General features: G+C 43.7%; 1 protein-coding gene across 1 annotated transcript in view; it reads right to left on the bottom strand.

The window, feature by feature from the left end:
- Positions 1–20,360, bottom strand: part of xpo4 (exportin 4) — a 98,740-nt gene that overhangs the window by 39,097 nt on the left and 39,283 nt on the right. The window contains exons 8-13 of the mRNA XM_080753258.1: positions 13,660–13,817; positions 6,960–7,134; positions 6,267–6,443; positions 4,597–4,739; positions 4,338–4,483; positions 2,057–2,234 (exon numbers count right to left, since the gene is read on the bottom strand). Of these exons, the coding sequence (XP_080609384.1) occupies positions 2,057–2,234; positions 4,338–4,483; positions 4,597–4,739; positions 6,267–6,443; positions 6,960–7,134; positions 13,660–13,817 (977 nt within the window). The remainder of the gene's footprint in view (positions 1–2,056; positions 2,235–4,337; positions 4,484–4,596; positions 4,740–6,266; positions 6,444–6,959; positions 7,135–13,659; positions 13,818–20,360) is intronic.

Below are 20,360 nucleotides of genomic sequence, written 5' to 3'. Positions count from 1 at the left end.
CGCATGGTTCCCGAAGGGAACAATCAAACAGGATCTCAATTGTCATGGCGATGCCTTTGCTTTGCAGGTTGGTCACGTCCACGGGTGGTCCTTGACCCCGAGGCAACTCCTGAACGTATTTCACAGAATGTTATCGGGGCATCGTATCAATTTATGTCAAGGCAGAGAGGAGGGAGGTCTCATCCACTTCCATTTATAGTTTTCATAGCTCTTTGAGACAGCCAGTAGGAAAGAGAGAGAAAGGGGATTTAGATTTAGATGCGCATTTAAATAGCCGATCTTCTATTTTTGGTGCACAACACCTTGTGCAACAAAGCATACCAGTAAGACTCCCTAATCGGGAGATAAGCGACCGTCAGGTCACAGTATACAGATCCATTTTGATGAGATGAGTGTAGACATACTGTGTGCCGATTTGCGTGATTTTAGGGCAAAATCTGTAGGAGCAGTGTCAAAAAATGTGTTTTAAAAAATCGGCCTGAAGGTGGCGCTATATGGGACAGATCCATGTTGATGACATGAGTGTAGACATACTGTGTACCGATTTGCGTGATTTTAGGGCAAAAATTGTAGGAGCTGTGTCCAAAAATGTGTTTAGCAAGAATGGGCCTCATGGTGGCATGTGAGAATTGATGGGTGGAGGTAGTAGTTTGGCAGGCAAGGAGTGTGTGTGCAAAATTTGGCATGGATCGGGTCAACGGTTGCGGAGATATGAGCAGGGCAAAAGTGTGACGTGTGACGGCGTGACTGACTGACTGACTGACTGACTGACTGACTGACTGACTGACTGACGGACAGCCGGTGGAGGTTTTGGTAGTAAATGCGACCTGACGGTCGCAATCAAGAACTTGAACCACTTAAACTCTGTATAGATGGGCTCTATACTTTCCCCTCGTTGCAAAGCGCAGCATTGTGAGCTTTTAAAGCGGTTATTTTCAGTGATTTGCATATTGGAATAAAGAGTTCATTGTGGTTGAGTCTATAGTATGTACGTGTAACACTGGAGGAAAGGACAGTCAAGACAGAATTCCATGAAAACTCTTTCGGTCAAATTTAGCTGGTTTAATTGAAAACTGTCTGGAATCATCATGTGCTCTTGCCAATGGGGCTGGTAGAGCTTACAAACATACCAGGCACAGTCTCCAAATGTACAGCATTTTGCTGTTGACTGGTCCCCACCTACTCATAAACAATTCCAACTCTTTGACAACCTGACGATAACTGAAGACACATGCGACTGCGGACACAAAGCCAGCAATAAAACACTCCAATATCACAATGCGCTGCACAAAGCCAGCACAAAACCAAAATAAACCAATAAATTGTCTGACACCCAGACCCATTCTGTGTGTAATTGTTGCTGCTGAACGGGCCAAATTTGGACATTTTTATAAACTCCCTTTAACAAAGTAGACGCGGCGCCCCGGTTATGTCATTCCAGCCCACATCAGACAGCTGAGTCCATTCAAGTACAACTGGAGCAGAGAATGGAAAAGCCATTATCTTGCCCCCGAGTAAAATAAACCAATCAATTCCAAATCACAGAATTAGAGCTAGACCAATATACTGTATCGGTTTAGCAGATACATCGGCCATTATACAACAGGTAGTTCTGACGAAGCAATCTGATTGGTTGAAAAAGCTCTCTACCTGTGCAAATAATGAGCACTACTGCACGGTCTCCTCAAACAAAGATATCAGCTGTGCTGGTTGTGAAAAAGCTGAAGTGCTCCCTCTCTCCCCACACTATGCTAGGCGGCTAGGCTAGCAGTTTTCATGTGAAGTTCAGGGACATAGTAGCTAAATGTGACATTAAAAATTTCAAATTCTATCGAATATCTTAATTACAATGAAATTTAGTTGACGTGTTTTTATTAAGGGTAACTGTTATGCAATATTACACTCGAGGGCCCTGCTTCAGCCCTGCCTACGGAACTCGCCTTCGCCTCGTTCCTGCAGCAAGGCTGGCGTGCAAATAACCACGACAATGCACACCCTCTCGTGTAATGTTGCTTAATAATTTGACTGAGCCCAGCAGCCTCCTCTCCTCTCTCACCTGATGACGGAGTCTGTGCGGTTGCACCCAGGGATGGAGGAGGCCTTCTCCCCCGGCGATCCCAGGATCTGCAGAGTGATGTTGATGTCCACCTCCGTCGAGTGCTTGATGGAGAACTCCATCACCTCGGATGGTATGAGGGGGGTCTCGCCCTGGGGGTCGTCCGCTAATAGATACCCTGAAAGACACAGAGAAGCGGCCACAAAGAGCGACGATCAGCGAACTTCTACAAGCAAGAGTTTTCAACTTTGTTGCACGACCGACGCATGGCAATAATAGCCCCAATATAAAAATTGCTCACAAGAGCTCTGCAGCAGGGATTGACTTTTCTTTTTGAAACATCATTATAGGCCGTAATTAATAGAGTGATATACATTTTAAATGCCCACAGAACTGGAAGAAATTCGGCTCTGATCTTCCTTGTACATAAAGTCACTAGAAGACTGCAGTCACCAACACTAGAAGACTGCTGTCACCAACAAAGATCAGCCATCCGGCCTAAATATAGGTCCAGTTTGTGATCCATAACTGCCCCTGTGTGCATTCAGTGGGAGGTCTCACTTTATGTTTGGCAGGAGGTAATTGAACTGAATGTTTATAGAGATTGGCTAACATAAATAAACAGATGTAAAAATAAAAGTGATACGGTAATATGATTCCTGTGGCTCTTTTGATGTAATTACAGATGTTCTAACAACTGCCAGATGGGTGAGTGACCTGCAAGTGATACATGAATGATCACAAACTTAAGACTCTAATGTTGCAATAGACATGAACGGAAGATGTGTAATAACTAAATGTAATACCATGATAGAACAGGAGAAGCTAAGAGAACAGAATATAATACAAGAACACTCCACTCTCTTTGTATCACGACTGTAGTTTGCTAGTTATATTATACCAGTAAGACTCGGGAGATAAGCGACCGTCAGGTTGCATACACAAACTTTAGAAGGCAATGGTAGCCAATCAGGAGGGAATATGGCAAATGGGACAAATCCATGTTGATGACATGACTTTAGCTTGCAAGAATCGGCCTCATGGTGGCGCTAGAAGAGGGCCATGTGAGAAATATTATACAAATGTTGATTATTACTTGTTTGTGTTTTTGTTATGAGTGTTGTTTGAGCCTGGCCCAGCCTGAAGCCTGACTCCAAATTAATGTAATATCTCTCTATGATGCATGCACACTCGCGCCGTCTATGAAACCCTAAATGCAAAAAAAAAAGACAGCACACACATGCCCCATACGCAACTAAGAGAGGTAAAATTGTTGTAGTTCTATTGAATATAACTACACATGCCATTGACATAAAATGCTTACATATTACAGAAATTGGCTGTCACGTTCCCAGTCGACTGTCCATTACAGAGACGCATAAACAGCATGCCATAGCATGGATTAGAGAATAAAAAATAAATAAAATAAGAACATAAAAAAAAGAACATAAATATCACAACCAACTAAGAAGAATGCGGTAGAAGCATTACCATAATGAGCTGGAGCCCAGCCCCTGCCTGACCTATTCATTTAAATAATGCCCCGATGGGGCGCGACAGGCTCAGAGACCTCTAGTGCAGGGGTTTTCAAAGTGGGTGACGGGGCACCCTGGGGTGCCGCGATGGCAGGCCAGGGGTGCCACGAGATAATTTGATAATATTTGGAAGTTATTTGGACACTTGAAAAAATATTCGGTATGATTTTAAACTTGAAGTACAAAGTTATTGTCAGTCAGTTCTAACCAAAATGGCTATTATCTCAACGTTTTCCTCGCAACATAATCACTAAAATATCGTCACTGTCGGGCAGAAACCTCATATCTCCAAGTTTCAAATGTGTACGTCTTTTGGTAAAGTAAAGCCCTGCTTCATCATACAAGACATCGCGAGGCGTTGTGTGCTTGTAGATCTGCTGTTTTCACTAGTTTAGTACATTTTATAGATGATAAATACCGGTACTAAACGAACGGTTTTGGACATACAAGGTTTCCACACGACAACGACAATATGCTATGCTATAAATGTTGCTGGGAGTGAAAATTATAATGTAAGGGTGCCTCGGATTAAAAAAAATATTTATGGGGTGCCCTGAGACAAAAAAGTTTGGGAACCCCTGCTCTAGTGGAATCTCTGGATTCCAGTCCAGTACCTGAGACCAGTATGAGCCAGTGGATGTCTTCGTAGAGGTCTTACCTGAGACCAGTATGAGCCAGTGGATGTCTTCGTAGAGGTCTTACCTGAGACCAGTATGAGCCAGTGGATGTCTTCGTAGAGGTCTTACCTGAGACCAGTATGAGCCAGTGGATGTCTTCGTAGAGGTCGTCCAGGACCTTGCGGTCCACTGATCCCAGGTCCGGGGAGGCCATGAGATGCTGCTGGGTCCTCTGGAGCTGGCCATGGAGCCGAGTCACCCTGTCCTCCAGCAGGCTGCAGGGGACACACATGCATAGAGTTGGTGCCCGCCGACCAAGAGCCTGTGTGTGTGTGTGTGTGTGTGTGTGTGTGTGTGTGTGTGTGTGTGTGTGTGTGTGTGTACATACGTGTTGAGCAGGGGTATACAGTGGTCGGCGGCCACCCGTCCCAACATGCCGATGCTGGCCAGCTGGTCTGAGAACAGCTCCCTGTCGTCCTCCTGCAGCTCGTTGATCTCCTCCTCGTCGTGAGACGACACGCCGTTCGCTGACTGGGGATGGGACGACATGAAAATGTCATGTCACGATTATTGTGACCAACGAAATCGCGATTTACGATATTATCGCGATAATCAAAATATCCCCAACATCCATTATCCTGGGGCGGAACATATGCCAAAAAAATTGTCGATCTACAAGCTCGGCAATTTTTTGGCAAAGGGATTTCGTAGAGAGTAAAAAAAAAAAAAGACTGTATCAAGTACGTATATTATAAGTACCTTTTACCAGTTATAGAGGGTTCAAATGGTACCGGATATGCAGCTCAGCAAATAAAAGGTGAATTGATCCCAGTGCATGACGGATGACGAGATCACGGTAAATTAAATCTGTACGATACATTTATCATGAGTGTTTTTTATCACGATAAACGATAATATCACGTATCGTCCCATCTCTAATACAAATAGAAAACAAACCAAAAAAAAAGAGTGAGAGGGAGAAAGTAGGGTGTGTGTGTGTGTGTGTGTGTGTGTGTGTGTGTGTGTGTGTGTGTGTGTGTGTGTGTTATTATCGTTTTGCATTTTTCATTCATTTTGTTTTCAACTTCAGTTTAGTTTTAATTCGTTTTTAAAGTGTTTTTTTTTCTTCTTTCTTTTCTTGTAGGTTTAGTTTTGTTTTTATTAGTTTGGTGGTAAAATGTCAGGGGCAAGATTACAAATAGAAAATATATCCAATAAAAAAATTAAAAAAATCAAACTCAATAAAACACAGCATTTAACCACTTTCAACGCATAATTATTTGGATGTCAATATTGGCAACCAGTTTCAAAACAAATATAAACATAAAAATAAGGAAAATGTCAGTCAAATGTCAAGTAGTTTTAGTTTTATAAAACACATTATCAGGTTTGTTTCAGGTGTGCATCAGGATTTTTGTAGCACCTTGTTTTACATTTTATGCTTTTTTCACATCTAGTTTTAGCTAACTATAACTTTTTTGTGTCGGTGCGTGCATGCGAGCGTGCGTAATCTCACCAGGTTGCGCGTGCCAAACGCGTGTTCAATGAACTCAAATTAAGTAAAGCAAACTATAATAACCTTTCTGTGTGTGCATGCATGTGTGCTAAGGCTGGGCAATATATATCGAAAATATCGAAAACCTTCATGGAGGTATCAACATGCGAGGTATACATACCGACGAAGACAGCTTGAAATGAGGTATTGGTGTATGTGTCAAATTAATTAACAGACACTATGCATGCACGTACTGTAGCACAAGCAAAAAAACAGTCCATCTGTAACCAGGTGTGGTTATTTAAATAAAACCATTGTTGTGGAAATAAGGCATTTGATTTCTTTATTCTATGTGTACTGTGCAGTGTGCATGCGTGGATATGCTATTCATTATCTGGGTTAAGCAGTGCAGTGGACCGAAAGCAGAAAAACATTAAAAACGATATAATGCAATTGTTTTTACTAATACCGTGAGTAACATCGATATCGAGGTATTCAACAACGTTATCGAATATCAAAGGTTTTCCTAATATCGCCCCGCCTTAGTGTGTGCGTAATCTCACCAGGTTGCGCGTGCCGTCGGGTGCGGCCAGGTGACACTGAATGTAGGAGTTGAAGACCTGCACGGCCGGCTGGACGAAGCATCCTCGGGGGAAATGCTCGTTGTCCTGCACCAGCGTCAGCCACGACTCCAGCAGCTTGTCATAGGCCTCCATGTACACCATGTCGTCTTTGTCCAACTGCAGGACGGAGTAGAGGAGGGAGGGGAAGAAAACAATAAGCTGAGCATCAGTGGGACATTTTGTGAACTAGTTAGGGATAAGTTAGCCGAATCTTTGACCAATCTGGGAACTAAATGCTTACTAAAGGTGTCTACTATCACCTCTTAACTTTTTCAAACCCAACTCTCTGGGGAAACTTTGTGGGAGCCAATCAAAGTTGGGGTCCCATTGACTTTACTATACAGGAAAAGAATACAAAAATACATCTGCTTTAAGTAGCATGTAAGGGGACAAACTAGGGTTTTTCATGATTCTGAATCCAATGCAAGCATTTGTTTTGCAGAAAAAACATTCCATGAGCTAAAAACAGACCCCACTAAACCATAGTTTTGTGGGGGTCGTTTTTAGCCCAAGGAATGTGTTTGATGTTGGGGATATTTTGATAATGGCGATAATATTGTAAATCGGTAATTTCTTTGGTCACAATAATCGTGACATTTTCATATCATATCGTCCCGTCCCTACAGTACTCACCACCTCCTCCAGGGCGGCGCTGCGTCCGAAGGAGCAGGTGAGCAACGTGAGGCAGTTGATGAAGGAGGTGAAGAGCTCGCTGGGCAGCGCGGTGAGGACACTGCGGGGGAACATGGTGATCATGTTGGAGATGATGTTGGAGATCCCCACCGCTTCCGAGTCCTCGATCTCAATGCTGGCAAAGAGAGAGAGTGAAGGGAATTACATTTCTCTAAAATTTTTAGCCCACGATTGTGTAACCCATTTTTCACCCAGTGCCAACTATCTAATGTAATAGTGGTCGCTACACTCCCTCTGCCAACCTGGGGAGAGCAACGGACTGACCTCATGCTTCCTTCTATGCATGAAGAGTCCAAGCCGCTTCTTTTCACGTGACGTGGCTGGACGTAGCGCGTGGAAGGAACACGTTATTCCAACCAGTTCCTTTCCCCTCCATTTGGCGCCCCGGCTGGCCAGGGGGAGGCAGTATAGAGACCAGGATTACTGCATGTTTTTGTAAGGGTACCTACCCTAGGAGATACGGGGAGAACATGCAAACTCCACACAGAAAGGCCCTTTTACCAACCCCACCTAGGGGTCCACAGTGCCCACAGCGGGAATCGAACCCAGGACCTTCTAGTTGTGAGGCGACAGTGCTACAGACTGTGGCACCGTGCCCCCCCTGAAGGAATTACATTTCCATTGCAGCGTTTAATTATTGTTATATGGAGTATTTTACAGGCCATTTTATGTTTTATTGGACATTACAGTGCAGACAGGCATCGCGGTTCACGACCGGGGCTTTTAATGCCGTGGGGAATCACTCAGTCTGGGATTGGAAGCAGTGCTGCAGTAGGCAGTTCAAGGTTGACTCCGTTTATCCCTTCAAGGATATTCAGTCAAGTGCAGTAAAGAGGACATGAATAATACAGTGGAATACAACAGAAAGCGCAACGGACACAGTGACCTGCACACACACAATCACACACTTTTACACACACACACAAACACCACTACGCACTGTACTCTCAGCATACAACTGACACGTGCACTTTCCACTCTCCAGGGTGAAGTTGAGGCTAGCTACAGTACCGGGGTGAGTGTCCAACTTTGCCACTAATGAACAAGGTTAGAAAACGAGCAGCCAATCGGACCAGTGAGCAGTCGCCTGTGGTTGGGCTTTACCTCTGAGCGCTTTTCCACAGCCGCCTTTTTCAGCTGCAAAGAATGAAATATGAATGTCTTTCCAAATAAAAGGAGGATGGCAGGCGGTTCACTGTGCTTACAGTTAAGGCTTTATTATGAGTAGGAGACAGATTGCAGGAGAGCCGTGAGGGACAAATGAGGGAGAAACATAGGAGCAAATGGTCTGCATTTCTATAGCGCCTTCATCCAAATCACCATTTAGGCCTAGAATTATTTAATGCTTTAACTATTGACGAGCGCCGCGCTGCAAGCTTGTAGATCTGCTTTTGAATATATGTGTCCGAACACAGCTGAGGGCTAGTTATTGAAAATGTTTTCATTTTCATTTTTTCATTTCATTTGAAAGCTGGGAATCATAGCTACAACATGATATATTGGTTGTGAAGATTGACCCAAAAGTTTTGTAGATATGGCGCTTTATAGAGTTATGCCATGCAGAAATACTAGATCTGAGAAATTCAGCCTTTTAGATGAAATGTAACCTGCAAAATGTGAGGTTTCTCTTCACATTAATTTAAGAAAGTCTTATTTACAGGCAGAGTTAAGCTCTGGCGAAAAGTGAAATGTAGCCTGATATTTATGAAATGCTTTTGTGGCTTTATCACATTTTAGGAAAAAAAAGAAAAAGTAATTTCAGGGCTGGTCTAAAGCTGTGCTTTCCGAAATGACTGCCCCTCTGCTATGCTGGGTCACATATCTTAACTCATTGAATGCCCTTTTCAAGATGGCCGCCAAGTACCAGGATGCCACGTTCCTAAATTTCTAGTGCACGGATCAATTTTTAGTGCACGGATCGTGCACGCCCATGCCTAGATCATGCACCATATGTGTAGTACTTTTTAACAGCTTTCAAACAAAAAAATCCGCTTGGAAATCCGTTCAGGCATTCATGAGATACAAGCCTTCAAAGTCAGACAAAACAGCCATTTTTGACATTTTGAAAGATGTGTTTGTTATGGGGCTAAACATGCAATTTCGCAATTGCGATCATGCCTAATACATTTGAGGCATCTTTGAATTTTTTATTTTTTTTCTCAAAATGGCTTCCAACTCGGGAAACTCGGGCTGTGGCAGCCTGGGACTACTGAAATAACTCGGGAAACTCGGGCCTTGGCAGTCAATGAGTTAAAAGCGAACATTTGTAACTCAAATATTTGCTTCTGGGAGCTCCCTGGAACAACATCGTTTAAGATGGGGGGTTCCGCGGCCAAATACATGTAATTTTGCGGGTCCTTGACATGAAAAGGTTTGAGAACCACCGATTTAGAAGACATTTATAGAATCGGGTCAAAAATATTCAAAGACTTGCACAAAATGTTTATTTTTTATTTAGTGACACAGATTTGCGTTCGGGTCTAAATGGGTCAATGTGCGTTACATTCGCCCATTCTCACAGCCTATAGCGGAGGCACCATGCTAGGCACCAACCACCTCATCAGGAGCATTTAAAAGGCCCAGCGAGGGTTCAGAACCAAACTGGACCCAAGTCATGTGTAGGGATGGGACAGTATGAAAATGTCATATCACGATTATTGTGACCAAATAAATTGCGATTTATCTGACTAGACTAGGTCAGTTTTCCTAAAATCTTTACCCCGAAGACAAATCATGTTAATTTATGACATGCCTGTTTTTTAGGGATACTGTATTAAGGTGTGCTGAATCCAAATCTGCTGTATGTCAAGCTCAAAAAATGGCCGCTAAGCCCTCAAAATGGCCATTCAAAGATGGTGACCACCACTATGCTGAAACATAATGAAACACATATATGTTTGACTAAACAAGGTAGAAAAGTGACTGAAATGTCCTTTTTTGTTTTCATATATGGGGAATACAATGAAATATTCTCATTTAAGATCAATTGTGAAGGATCCACTTTTATATCATTTATCGGAAGGTATGTATATTATAAATACGTTTTACAAATAGAGGGCTTAAATGGTACCGGATATGCAGCTCGGCAAATAAAAGGTGAATTGATCCCAGTGCATGACGATTTCACAATTAATTAAATCTTCACGACACGATAATCGTGATATCATGATAAACGATAATACCGCTTATCGTCCCATCCCTAGTCATGTGACATCTCGAGGCTGGGCAACCGCTCCGGCCCTCTCCGCACTCAGGTTAGGAAGGAGACCACATGTTCAAATGTGCTGTGCTAGCCGTGGCTTCCTTAGCTAACCCCTATCAGATGGGTTTAAATTGCAAGCAGAGCCGTTCAATCAGGGCAGATTGGCCGCTCCTGCCCTGGGCCTGCGTGGCTTTCCGATGATGCAACTGGAAAAAAGCTCCAGGAATAGGTGATTACAGAGACAGAGAGAGAGGGGGGGGGGGGAGTAGCAAGTGGGGGATATGATAGAAAGACCCTATACGCACTTAAAAGTTGTGTGTTCTTTATTAGAGAAGCATTAAGAGTGAAACATCTCACGATCAGAGACAGCACCTACCCTTAGCCATTATAGACATCTGAACTTGCACCCACCCATTATGCATAATATGTGGCAATATGTATATAGCACTTTAAACCACTTTTCTATGGTGCTGGTTAATGTTTCCTGTTGTTTTTGTGTGTTTATGGGTGTTTGTATATGGTGTGCTGCTGCCACACTGTCCTTGTTCTGTTTTATGTGTTACGTCTGAGAGTGAAGTCTGAGAGTGAAGTCTTCTCTGCTAAATGCATGCAACATTACATGCATATCACAGTTCATAACTAATACTAATACTAATACTTTTAATTAAGTTGGCTGCTGTGTCACAAGACAAATTTCAGTGTGAACTGACAATAAAGTACTATATCATATCATATCATATCATAAGTAAAAGTATCAATAGTGCAATATAGAAATACTCTGTAACAAGTAAAAGTCCAGAATTGTACTTGAGTAAAAGTATGAAAGTGTTGCTATCAACATATACTTAAAGTGCTAAAAGTAAAAGTACAAAATGTTTGAAAATAGCAGATCTACAAGCTCACAACGCTTTGGGATGCGACGCCTTGTGAGATGGTATGTTTTATAATATTATAATTTATATTAGTAACTAGTTTTCTCATGTGTTTATTGTTATATTCAGTTTAAGTAAACCGAATGCTGCAACAAAACAAAAATCGGCAAGAAGGACGACGTTCTAACAGAAATGGCTGCCGCTCGAAGCTAAACTAGACAACGTCCAGATTACGATCTCTGACCATGGACATGGTCTGATCTCTTTGGAAGGAGCAGTGGGCGCTATTAATACAGCACCCGGGTGAAGTGTCACGCTCAGGGACACGCTGTCACAAAGACTGGCTGGAATGGAGGGGCAAACCGGGGTCATTCTGATTCCCAGATGGCCCTCTCTACCCACTCAGCTATGGCCGCCCTTAAAACTAATCAATTGGAAAACAGGAGAGTTTTTAACCACAACAGGCTCAACAAGCAAAATGTACAAAACTTGACATCATGGACCTCTCCATGAGTCACACAAAGGAATGTCTTTGGTCTATCCACTCCCTTGTTGAGTCTCTCGCCGCCTCTGATGACGAAAACCTTGAGATCCTACTGGGAAAATAAAGGGGGGAAAAAAGGAAAGAAAAGAAAAAGCTTTTTGTCCATCTAATATAACTATTAATTTGCCGAATGTCTGTCCGCCCCGCGTCCACGGTCCATCTGCATGCTGACATCACTGATACTAAACAGTGATGCCACCATGGTAACAGCCGCATGCTGAAACAATGCCCAAATTTGGAGATGAGCATGGTGACATCCACCATGGTATCAGCCACTTGCTGAAACAATGCCCAAATTTGGAGATGACGAGCATGGTGACATCACTGATACTAAACAGTGTCGCCACAGTGTTCCACCATGGTAACAGCCGCATGCCTAAACAATGCCCAAATTTGGAGATTGCACTACTGGACGTCAATGGTGACTGTTCTGCCCAACGGGCACCGGTCTGGGTTCTCCAACGTTACTTCTGAGACTCCTACATTCAATCCCTCATTTACTGTGCACACCCCCCGGGCACAGGACTAGTGTTATAAAATGTACCAGCTTACTTTGTCATATCCATCGTTGGTGATGCCTTTAACAAACTGGAGCTGTTGACCTTTAACACCCCTGACACTGAGCCACTACTGATCATGCTGAGGATAGACAGATATTCATCCTTTGACCCTGGACCGTTACCCTTCGACACCAAGTCCGCAGGGCAGGAACGCTGCCCAGTGAGCCCTCCACCCCACGGCACGCCAAGGTCCGGTACACTGACTTTTAACCCTTGCCCCGCAATCGCTTAAAATAATCTCCAACGTGGATAATGGATATACGCTTTAAGCTTGATCCGAGCACCCTACTGACTTCCATTATAACATTTTAGTTAAATAAAGGAATAATATAGAACAAACAAAACAACAAAATAGAAGACATAAAAAAAGGTTTCAGCCCAATCCGAGCCCCATTAACTCATACAGTGCCAGGCGACTTTTAGAGCAATTTTTTTTTTTTTTTTTTTTTGGACCCAATTAAATCTAGTAAACATGATTTCAATCGCGATTTTGCATGTTCCACCCCCCATACAACCCCATCTTTCAAACATGGCAGCCATTTTTGTTTACATCTGAAGAAAACATTATGGCTGATAAATCATGAATGCCTGAACGGATTTCCAATCTTTTTTTTTTGTTTGAAAGCTGTGAACAGCCTGCACAAACATGGTGCATGATCTGTGCATGGGCGTGCATGATCTGTGCACTATAAATTACATGGGAGTCTATGGAGGCTTCTGGCACTAGTGCCACTCGAGGGGCATTTTAAATTGGCAGTAAGTGAGTTAACTTCCATTATAAAATGAAAGCTAAATATTTGCAAATAATATAAAACATGTGTGGAAAGAAAAGCATGGAGGTACTTCTTACAGCGTGCACAAAATAATCTGGCACTCATAGGCCTTGTGAGACTAGCTCCGGATACACAGAAACACACACAGAAAGTGAAGGCCCCTACAGAGCCACGCCACGCACAGTATAAAGGCAGGGTTTCCCAAAGTGGGTGCCGTGGCACCCTAGGGTGCTGTGATGTCAGTCCAGGGGTGACCCAGCATAATCTGATAATATTTGGAATTAATCAATATCATTGCATCAATATGACTTCGCTATGCTTAGACCTGATTTGCACAGACCTGATTTGCACTGTACTTGATTTCTTTTTCCATCTAAGGCCAACTCTCTTCACCAAAAATAGCAGATCTACAAATTCACAACACGTCGCAACGTTGTAGCTTGTAGATCGGCTATTTTTGGTGAACCTTCCCCCCAGAATAGGGATGCTGGGGTTCAATTGGTTAAAAGTCAAATATAAAGTTATTTTCAGTCAGTTCTAATGGAAATGGATATTTCTCCAATATGATGATAAAATTGAATAGTGTAATTCAGGGGTGCAGTGGATAAAAACGTTATTTACAGAGGTGCCCTGAGTCAAAAACATGTTTTGAAAACCCCTGGTATAAAGGACTTGTAGACAGTACTGACCCGTTGATCATGTTGAGGAGACCCTCCACCAAGTGCGCCAGGTATGAGATCTGGGCGCTCTCGTCTGGGAAGATGGGGCCGTGCATGGAGGCCAGCTGGGCCAGGCACTGCAAGGAATCCTGGGCCATGTCTGAGTCCTCGCGGATCTTCCTGTGCACCTGGAAGACATCAAGGAGACACGTTTTAATGGGTTTGTCTTTTTTCACTTCTCTTTTTATCTACTAAATACTTTTTTTTTAAAATGTCTATATTTGTATAAATGTGTAATTTAATCTGTCAATCTAACCACTTGATCCCTAATTTATACTGCGTCTTATGAACAATCTAGACGATCAACAAACTCAAAACAGGGGTGCCGGCCAGGTTGAAAGTGTTTTTTACTGTGCAAGGAGTCCAGGACCTGGTGTCCTGAGAGTATATTTAGTTGAAGGTTCCATCACGTACGGTATGACAGAGAAATACTAGGAGAGGAAAAACCAGAGTGGAGGAGAAAAAGGTAAGGAGGCCTTTTTTAGACTTGGGATAAAAAGGGAAAATGTGCAAAACGCCAGGGCGCATTTTTGCATTGCACATGCTCAAATATGGTCTGGATGGAGCAGTCCTATGTGCTGTACCACAGCATCTGTTAGGGTACCCGCTGTACAGAACATCAAAGCTACTGTATAGAATAGCCTACCAGGTGCACGAACACGCTCGCACATACACACACAATAAAGAACTCCACATACACGTTTCTGCACAGTTGAGGTAGACCTTTTTACAGTTCATCCTACGATGGCGTTGCAGGCCAAAAATAGTCGAACTATACTCTCCTAAAATGTATATTAACATCTTAAACATGTATCCTAAAATCTATAAGCTCACAGCGCGTCACGTCCCGGAACGCGTTGTGAGCTTATAGATCTGCGATTTTCGGTCATAAATGTTGTGGTCCGCTCACGACATGAAGTCACCTCAATCTCAGTCATCTCTGAATAATCAATTACCTGGTAACTTCCCAGCCAAGCCTTTGTCTTTGATCAGCGTTTCCCAGTACCGTTCAATCTGTGAGATGACCAAACGCGTGTCCGAGCCAGACTGTGATATCATGAATTCTGCATTGTAAAGGAAACTTTGTTTCGTGGCCCAAACTCAAAACTCCCTCCCGTCAGCCTTGGACAGATTGATCAACACCTGCTCCACCGATGTGAGCCGAGGACTGAGCTGAATTCTCCAACCGCCGTTCACAACACAACACAACACAACACAACACACACCACTGTGTGCCTGACGCCAAGGATGTCACTGGCCGATCCAATCAGAGGCGGAGAGTAAATCTTTCCGACAAACGAGACACGCGACTGGGTCTCATCTCGGCTCTGACGCCGGCCGGGGGTTCACTGTCAGAACTGGTTAAGCTGTCCATCTTGAAGCTGTCATTCTCGGACAAGATGCAAGAGTTTGATTGCTCGAACAGACACACTCACAAACATCTTTCACAGACAGACACACACACAAACACAGGGAGGCAGAGGCATGCAAGCCGGAGTACTAGCAGAGTCTTCAGCCGCCTCTCAGCAACATGTGTTTCCACTGACAGCGCTGTGCGCGCGCCTGGCTCTCAAACTCCCCTTTCCTTCTGTCAGCTGAGGTTCGCTTCACGCCGCCTCTTCTTCACATCCACTCTTTTTCTCCCTCCCAAATTCTTACTCGCTCCCCCCCAACTCCGCCACTAACTAGCACCCCCCTCTCCCTCATTCTCTCTCCAGCTGGGGCGACCGGGCTGATGGCCACGCCGCTCTCAGATGCTAACATAGCGTAGCTGCTGCTGCGCTCCTTCACAGCTATAGCGGGGAGGAGAGAAGAGCTGCCCCGGTCCAGTGTGTCACTGTGAAGTCATCCTCTGAGAGACGACTCAGTGGGGAAAGAGGGCGGGAGACAGAGAGAGAGGGGGGGTTATGGAGGGAGGGAAGACGGGAATGCAAGGGAGAGGTAGAAAGAGGAAAAAAAATAAAGAGATTGAGAGCATGAGAGACAAAGAGAGAGAGACATAGGGGAGATGAGGTAGTGAGAGCAGGCACGTGCACACATAGATATCAAAGGGGGCTTTTACCCGTCTGTAAAAAGTGCCCTCTCCAGACCATGAATGCAGTTTTCACTATGGTGAAAGAAATGCATCCATACCTGAAGGCAGCGTTCAAGAGAATTGCCTTGTCCAAACTCTCCTGAACTTGAATGCAGCATCTTACGTTGAAATCAAGAAATGTGTAGAAATCAAGCACGGAAAATAGCAGACCTCCAAGCTCACAACGCATCGCGCTGCGACGCGTTGTAAGCTTGGAGGTCTGCTATTTTTGATATTTTCACCAAAAGGCCCTTTTAGAAATGTCAGCCCCTGCCTCTTTAACATCCGCTGCACGTCTCTGAGCGAGAAAGAGATAAAACAGTGGGAGAGAAAGGAACGGCGGGAGGGAGGGCAAGGCCAACAGAGCAAGCACTAGGCGCTCAGAGGAAGCAGCTGCACCAGTGATGTGTACGATGCTAGCTATGCACACCGCGCCTGGAGACCAACTATAGTTAGAGATAGACAGCACAGTGAGGTGTGGGGGGGCTACGGGGGGGTAAGAGAATGGCAGTGGTGGCATTGGCGGAGATACAGAGATACAACTGATTTATACTCCCTGGTGAGTCGCACCAAAAATAGACGATCTACAAGCTCACAATGTGTCAGGCTGCAATGTGTTGTGAGTTTTGTAGAGTGGCTATTTTCAGTACACGGCATGATTGCTCATCCAGGTAAAAATTTTATGACTGGAGGAAGATGGAGCGAATAGAGGCAGGAGAATGAGAGCCGGAATAGTGACTAAAGAAGGGGAAATGCAGGAGGAGAGAGAGAGAGGAGAGAGAAAAGGGTCAGAGGATGGCTAGAAAATATAAATGAGGGATCTGGTGACCCCTTATGAGAGTGAGAGAAATGGAGAAGGAGTTGAGACAGAAACAATGAGAGAGAGAGACAGAAAATGCGAGAATGAGGGATGATGATCAGGAGACAAAGGGACGTTGGCCATATTTGGAGAGGATTTGTTTCCTGAATGACGTCTCACAGAATTACACTGATTACACTGTCATTTTCATATACACATTCAGGATTAGAATTGCTTCCTAATATCTGCTGCAAAACAGTTAACAATATATTAAGTCTATGTTTATGGTATCATTTCTTTCCTATATATCATTTTGATGTGTGGAAATATCTAAATATTCAATATAAAGAAATACTATACAACCCAAAGACTAATTCATAACCAGAGGGAAAGCCTGTTAAATCACAAAGGTTTCAATAAGGACCACATTCAACGGATCAGAGTACTACGAAAGACTCCAAATTATTGACTTTTAAGGGGCAAGTCTGCAAACTAAGCACGCTTTTACTTTTCACCCGGGGTGGTGCATGAAGAACATACATGGCCGAACCGGACCGGGTGTACTACGTCTGTTGATACATGAAATGACTTAACCTACCCCGGCGAGACTAATCCTGTCCGAATAGGGGCTGAAGAGAGAGCGCCAAAGAATGGGAAAGGAGAGATCACACAGAGCCACAGAGAGGAGGTTAGAGGAGACAAAGAAAGAAAGAATTAGAGAGAGAGAGAATGAGAGGAGATGACAGAGAGAGGGATATATATAGCCGGAGACAAAGCCTGGTGTCTGTGCTCCTTTGGGGTGGGGTGGAGGGCTCGCTGTCTCCTCTTTCTGTTGTTTCAAATCAACACCATGCTTCCCACTTATTGTCTCGCTCTCTCTTTGCAACCTGTCTCTCGCTCGCTGTCTTTCTCTTTTCAACCTGTCTGTCTGTCTCAGGGGTCATCAATATGTCCGTACATGGACAAATGTGTCCTGTCCGTGGCAAGACTTGGAGGTCTTGTCCGTGGCGAAGTTTTAGATTTTCTTTTCTAAACGCCATTATAATTTTGATCATAAAGACCCAATTACTGAACTGTCAAGTCTCCAAGTTTTCTTCAGAATATGTATGATGACACGGATTTACCACGACACTATGGCCCATTAGGAGTCCAACTAGAGTGTGTACAAATGGAGTGTGTACAAATGGAACCAAAGAGTGTGTACAAATGGAGTGTGTACAAATGGAACCAAAAGGACCCTTACGGATCCATTTGGTTCCATTTGTACACTCTCTGAGTTACAGACCTGTAATGGTCATCCAGGGCGTTCTAGTCCGGGGCAAAACAATTACTTTGACAAAAATGTCCACCATAAGCCAGCATGGCGACGACCCCTGGTCTGTCCGTCAGTCTCTCTCCCTGTCTGTCTCTCTTTGCTACCTGTCTGTCTGTCTGTCTCTCTGTCTGTCTGTCTGTCTGTCTGTCTGTGTGTCTGTGGTTCATTTAGATCAGGTTACCAGCTGCCTGCAGGCGGGGACAGGATGGGATCACACATCATCACCACAGCCTCATCAGGCCTCTAGTCTGTACTGTCCCACTGATTGTGTTTACTGGGAAAACATGGGGGGGGGGCATACAGTACCATGCCTGTGTACTGTACTGTATGTACTGGCATTGTGTGAATATAAGCCTGTCTGTGTGTGACTGAATCTGTTTGTATTCTCCATACATTGTGTGTGTGTGTGTGTGTGTGTGTGTGTGTGTGTGTGTGTGTGTGTGTGTGTGTGTGTGTGTGTGTGTGCGTGCGTGCGTGCGTGCGTGCGTGCGTGCGTCTTTTCCATGTGGTTAGCAAAGTGCGCATGTGTGAGTGACTGCATGATGGTTTGTAATGTATATACAGATTATATATGAGAAAGTGTATGTGTGTCAGTCGGTGTGAACGAACGTACCATGTGAATCTGTGTGTGGGTGTAGGCATAGTGCATACGTGTATGCGTTTGTGTGTAACCATAAGGGGGGAAGAGACAGAGAGAGAGAGAGAGTGTGTGAGTGTGTGTGCGTGCATGCACTATTGCGCACGTGCACATGGGATGGCAAATGATGCCATGAGATAAAACAGATGCCTTCGAAAGTTTGTGTGGATGTGTATATGTGTGTAGGCAGTGGTGTAAAGTAACTACAGTAAGTACGTTTACTTAAGAAATGTACTTAAGTACAATTTTGAGGTATTTGTACTTTATTTAATAGAGTATTTCCAATTTTCAGTACTTTTACTTCTACTCCACTACATCCCAGAGACACATATTGTACTTTTACTCCACTACATTTATTTGAACACTTTAGTTACTAGTTACTTTGCAGATATAAATCATAATATTATAAAACATACATTAATCCACTTTAGCCCTATTTTATACCTAGGCTATTTGAAAATAGCTGATCTACAAGCTCACAATGTGTCGCGTGCAACGCGTTGTGAGCTTCTAGATCACTTTTGGTGCTTTATATAGTATATTTTGATGCCAATACTTTTGTACTTTTTGTAATTATAATGTTGGACTTTTAACTTCTACATTGCAATATTGATACTTTTACTTAAGTATAAAATGTAAGTACTTTTTCCACCACTGTATATGTGTGTGTGTGCCTGGGCATTCAACACAATCACACAAAGCGAGCTACACACTCAATCACGACTCGGAGGCACACTCTCTAATCAGCCTGGCCAAACCTGAAACTAAACACCCGGAGCAACTCGGGAGACAAAAACACACCAAAGCCCCAAATTACAGCCGCGCTGGTCGGAGAGAGAAAACGCCAGCCCGAGTTAGCGCCGTGATGGCTAGGTGCTAAATGAACTGCATTGATTGGGGTGTTTAGATGGGACGGATCAAATCGCCAGCCAGACTGCTGGGCTTTCTTCTGCCCGATCTCCCACGGTACGTTTGTGTTTCGTCATGTGGAGCTGAAAACGTTGCGTCTCTCTCTCTCTCTCTGTTTATCATCAGTCTTTACGATTTAGGCATTTAGCAGACGTTCTTAATCCAGAGCGGCTTACAGTAAGCAAGGTAATACATCAATGCATCAATACATCAAATGCATAGAAATATCAATCTAGACAAAATAACGTAGGTAGACTGTGCACCTAATCAGTAAAAAAACCATATAAAACCTACAAAATCTAGCTTTCATGTATGGTCATTGAGGGTAGGCGAGTGCTAGGGTAAGTGCTATGGGCTTAGGTGTAGTCTGAAGAGGTGAGTCTTCAGGCCACGGCGGAAGCTAGGGAGTGAGTCTGTTGTTCTAAGTGCGACAGGGAGTTTATTCCAATTTGGGGGCCAAGAGGGCAAAATATCTATAGGACGAGTGGGTTTTTAGCGAGGGTTCTCTCAGCATCCCTGTCTTTCTCTCCCTCTATCCGTTTCAGTCTCTCTCTCTCCCCCCCTCGGTCCTCCAGCCTTCCTCTTGGGGTCATTTTACTTTGTGATCAATCCCTCTCTCCCTCCCTCCCGTAATCTCACTTGTACCTGAATCTTCCTAACACTTAATCCATATACTTAGTTGACCGGAGTCCCCCATGGCTCTATACTACGCTCCTTCCCACCGAAATGTGGCACTCGCGTGGCGTTTCGTCAATTTTGACCCATAACACCACAAGTGTCACTTTTTTGTTCATATTTGTTAATACTATGAAATAAAACTAAAACAAGTAAAAAAAATGTGGAAGTGTGTTCTAATATTAGTCTATTATAGCCAGATAACATCATTAGCCATTTTTATTATAGGACATGTAATGAGTGAATGTTAAAATTTTTATAA

Source organism: Nannobrachium achirus, assembly GCF_963921795.1.
Source record: "Nannobrachium achirus genome assembly, chromosome: 22".
Taxonomy (NCBI): Eukaryota; Metazoa; Chordata; class Actinopteri; order Myctophiformes; family Myctophidae; genus Nannobrachium; species Nannobrachium achirus.
This window is presented reverse-complemented; position numbering and strand designations above follow the sequence as displayed.